Raw genomic sequence first — 4411 nt, forward strand, 5'->3', positions numbered from 1 at the left:
GCTGGCCTTGAACTCAGAAATCCACCTGCCTCTGCCTCCCAAGTGCTGGGATCAAAGGCATGTGCCACTATCGCCTAGCTAATGAATGACACCATTTCTATCTTCCCTCACCTCCTTCCAAGCCTTCCTTTATTACCTTCCCTTTTCTCCTTCAACTCCATGGCCTCTTTTTCCATCAACTACTATCGCATACATACATGTATTTGAATATGCATGTATATTCCTAAGTATCACCTGTTGAGTCCATATAATGCTACTTGTATGTATGTTATCAGGGCTGACCATTTACACTGGCCCTCTAGCAGGTGTGCTATTCCCATAAGCAGACTGCCTCTCACTCCCAGCTCTCCTCTGTTGTCTGTGGTATTTATGTAGGGTTGAGGCCTCAAGGGCCTTTCTCTATCCAGTTTGGCACACTCATTGGTCATCCTTGATCAGCTCACATTTGAGTAGTCATGGGCTTGGATAAATGTTGAAATAAGATGAAAAGTCTATCAAACCTATTGAATGATTTGGCTAGAGAGATAGCTTAGTCAGTAAAGCACCCACAAACAAAAGCTGGGCTTGGTGGTGTGGTCCATGCTTGTACTCCCAGCACTGCTAAGGCCAACACAGGTGGATAACTGGGGCTTGGAAGCTTCCCAGGTGCTCTTGACAAACATCTGAGACTGGCCTCTGGCCTCCACATACATGCACGGGCATGAACACAAACACTCATGTGTTTACATTCATTCACATACATGTACACACACACACAACCTACACACACACACACACACACACACACACATGAAAGCTGAGCATAATATATGCCTGTAATCCCAGCACTTGAAAAGAACTCCAGAAGTTCAAGGCTAGCATAGGCTACACTGTGAGGACGTGGTGAGCCAGTGACATCCACAATGGCTTTTGGAATTAAGACAACAGACTACCAAAACAGTAACACATTTGAAAAAGTAAATGAAAAAGGTACTTCCCACATCTATATTACAACTCAAAAATATAAAAGCTGAAGGTTTCTTTATTTTTAAATGTATATAAATTTATAAGAGTAGAAGAAACTAGCTGGTTTTCCAATGTATACTTATAATCATAGCTTCAGAAAGGCAAGGTTGGGTCAAGAATTCAAGGCTAGCTTTATCGACATGGAGAGACCCTATGTCTAAATTAATAAGGATAGGAAGTAGTCAAACCTTATGTCAGCTAAACAAGATAGTACTAAAAAGGAGAAAAGTAAACTAACTCTCAGTTAATATAAGTAGTGTTCACTTTTGGTTATTTCCTATTTTGACTGGCTCTGGGCTTACTTGTGGTGGGTGAGTCTGGAGATAGACCGGCAGCAGACCACCTGTGTACTGGGTTATACTGAAGATCAGGGTGTTGTTCTGTCAGTCAAGCACAGAACCACAGAGGAGGAAGACAGGCTCTGCTCAGACAATGTGATTCTCTCAGGATTAGGATAAGTTGTCAAAGTGGAAAGGCAGAGAGAAGCCTCTGGTGGACGCTTGTTTCATCCTAGCAGACATTGGTTTTCAGTAGAGTTCTTGTTTTCAGGAAACTTTAGATCGAAATGACGAGGTTGCTGCCCTCATTGCTGCCGCCATCCACGATGTGGATCACCCTGGGAGAACCAACTCCTTCCTCTGCAATGCAGGAAACCATCTGGCCGTGCTCTACAATGACACTGCTGTGCTAGAGAGCCACCATGTGGCGCTGGCCTTCCAGCTGACGCTTGAAAATGACAAATGCAATATCTTTAAACAAATGGAGAGGTGAGAACAGAGACTGTTCACTCTACAGTTCACCAGAGAGAAGGCCGTGGGCAGGTGTGCATGGAGCACTGCTGCTGTCCCTACTGTTCACACCCAAACACCTCCATTACCCACACCATCCTCACACCCCAATGCTGACCCACCCCAAACCCTGTACTGGAGATGAACGGAAAGCCTGGAGCATGCTGAGCGTACACATGATTTGCTTTTGAGCTCCATCTGCAGCCCTTTTACAGTTCTGTTTTGAGGCAGGGTCTTGCCCAGGTTGACCTACATGCCTTCCTAGCACACTGCTCATGGCCTTCTGTACACAGCACATGCTTGTCATTGTCTATTTACAAGTGGCTCCCTGAGGAAGCTTTTCCCCTGAGACACAAGTTCTTCAGCACATATCACATGGATCAGAGGTATAGCACTTACCTAGCCTTGGGTTCTATCCCAAAACTAATGTTTAATGTCTAGTTAGATGTCTTGAGCTGGTGTCAAGACATCTAGTTCGTGGGCAGGTCTGGCTTAAATGTGAAGCCTGTTGAAGCCCCACAAGTGCTGGGATTGCTGTCTCCACCTCCCCCAGCTCAGATTACATTCCTAACACTGCAGAGTCTCTGGTGGCGCTTGCCTTTGTTACTCAATTTACCCTTTGTGTTTAGCAGTGTCTGATACACAGCAGAGCTCAACTGAAGAGAGAACAGGGCACACAGTAAGAAGTACTTTAATTTGTATTTCAAAGGAAATTTTTCCTATAGGATTTTTAAAAAGAGTACCTGGATTTCACAGAGCTCCTTTGTAACCATGTCTTAGAATTTCAGAAGTGGGCTTAATAAGTTTTACTCATATTTTCCTGTAAATGCATAATTTACATATGTAATGCATAAGACCTGTCTTTGCTAGGTCTTCTATTACCCTAGCAAATTTTGAAAATCATGACCAAAAACTACTTGGGGAGGAAAGGGTTTATATCTTACACATGCAGATAACAGTCAATTACCAAAGGAAATTGGGGCAGGAACCTAAAGCAGAGGCCATGGAGGAACACTGTTCATGGCTTGTTCCGCTTTCTTTAGAAATCAGGACCAGCTGCCCAGGGGTGGCACTGGCCACAGTAAGCTGGGTACCTGGCTCCCCCAAATAAAACATCAATCAAGAAAATGCCCAATAGGCTTGCCCACGGGCCAGTCTGGTAGGGACATTTTCTCAGTTAAAGTTTCCTCTTAGAAAATGCCTCCAGCTTGTATCAAGTTGACATAGAACTAGCCAGTACAAGACTCCACTAACTATGACCACAGAGAAGGGGTGGCTGGAGAGTCCATTTCAACCTCTTCTGTGCTTCTTAATTTTAAGCTATATGGATCATCTTCTCAAAAAGTAAAAACTTGAGAATATCAGAATAGAAACAAGGGTTAATGGAAAGGCTGTCAGAAGGCCTACCCTCACTGTCCTCTGGATCTTGAAGGAGCTCTATACAGGGCGCATTGTTAGCGGATATGGAGATTGTGGGTATAAAGAGAATAGTCCTGCTTGGTGCAGTGGCACATGCCTATAACCCCATCCCTTAGAAGGTTCATAAAGAAGTCATCCTGGACTACACAGTGTGTCTTTAGTGAGGGAGGGAGAAAGACAGGGAAAGGTCTTTGTTCATCCCAGTTATAACCTATCTAACCCTGAGAACTCTGTGAATTGTACTACAGAGTTATCACTATGATACCAAGCTAAAGTATCCTGCCTGTAGCTGACGGATGATGCAGGAAATGTAACTTCCAGTGGTACTAGACTGATAGCTATAGCAGACACGCACCCTGAGAGACAGGCTGTATGGGGGAGAGCCTCCTGGTCTGAATCAGTAACCTGCAGCAGCCTCTCTGTTGTCTGAAACAGGAGTGACTACCGGACACTACGCCAGAGTATTATTGACATGGTCCTAGCCACAGAAATGACAAAGCACTTTGAACATGTCAACAAATTTATCAACAGCATCAACAAGCCTTTGACAGCACAAGAGAAGGAGGTGAGAGGAGCTGATTCTAAGGCTGTGCATCTGGGCTTCACACCAGCGTTGTGACGACCTCAGATAGCAGGGCCCTTGGTGGGCATGCTGAACTGGGTTTTCCATTTTTCTTCCTTTTTATCATTTGATTTATTTGTTTGTTTTTTTAATCTATCTAACCTATCACTCATGTATCTAATCTATCACTTATCTAATTTGTTATTTGTCTATCATCTCCCTCCCTACCTATCTTGAGGCAGGCCCCACTCTGTAAGAACTGTAAGGCTGGCTAAGAACTCAGTGGTCTCTTACCTCAGATTCTCAGGAGCTGGATTAGAGGACAAGTATCAGGCATGGCTGAATTTGTTTTCATTGGTTTAAAAATAAAATCACTAACATGCAAAACTCTGGCAGGAAGAAAAATAAAAGATGCAACTAGATGTGTAAACAAGAGTTTTCACACTGACCACTCTTGTACCCTGCCTCCTCCCTTGGAGAACTCTAGGGCCAGTTGGAGCTCCACAGGGTCTTCTTTTCCTTTTTCTCCCTTCCTCCCTCCCTCCCTTCCTTCCCTTTCCTTTCTTCCTTCCCTCTTCCCTCCCTCCCTTCCTTCCTTCCTCCCCCTTTCTCTCCTTCCTCCCTCCCTCCCTCCCTC

At 44.5% G+C, this 4411-nt stretch overlaps 1 protein-coding gene across 3 annotated transcripts in view; it reads left to right on the forward strand.

Annotated features, from left to right (window-relative positions):
* The window catches only part of Pde8a (phosphodiesterase 8A), a 129275-nt gene that overhangs the window by 116053 nt on the left and 8811 nt on the right, over positions 1 to 4411 (forward strand). For all 3 annotated transcript variants that reach the window (XM_031387172.1, XM_031387171.1, XM_031387173.1), the window contains exons 18-19: positions 1555 to 1772; positions 3648 to 3777. In XM_031387172.1, coding sequence (XP_031243032.1) covers positions 1555 to 1772; positions 3648 to 3777 — 348 coding nt within the window. The remainder of the gene's footprint in view (positions 1 to 1554; positions 1773 to 3647; positions 3778 to 4411) is intronic.

Source organism: Mastomys coucha, unplaced genomic scaffold (genome assembly GCF_008632895.1).
Source record: "Mastomys coucha isolate ucsf_1 unplaced genomic scaffold, UCSF_Mcou_1 pScaffold21, whole genome shotgun sequence".
NCBI lineage: Eukaryota > Metazoa > Chordata > Mammalia > Rodentia > Muridae > Mastomys > Mastomys coucha.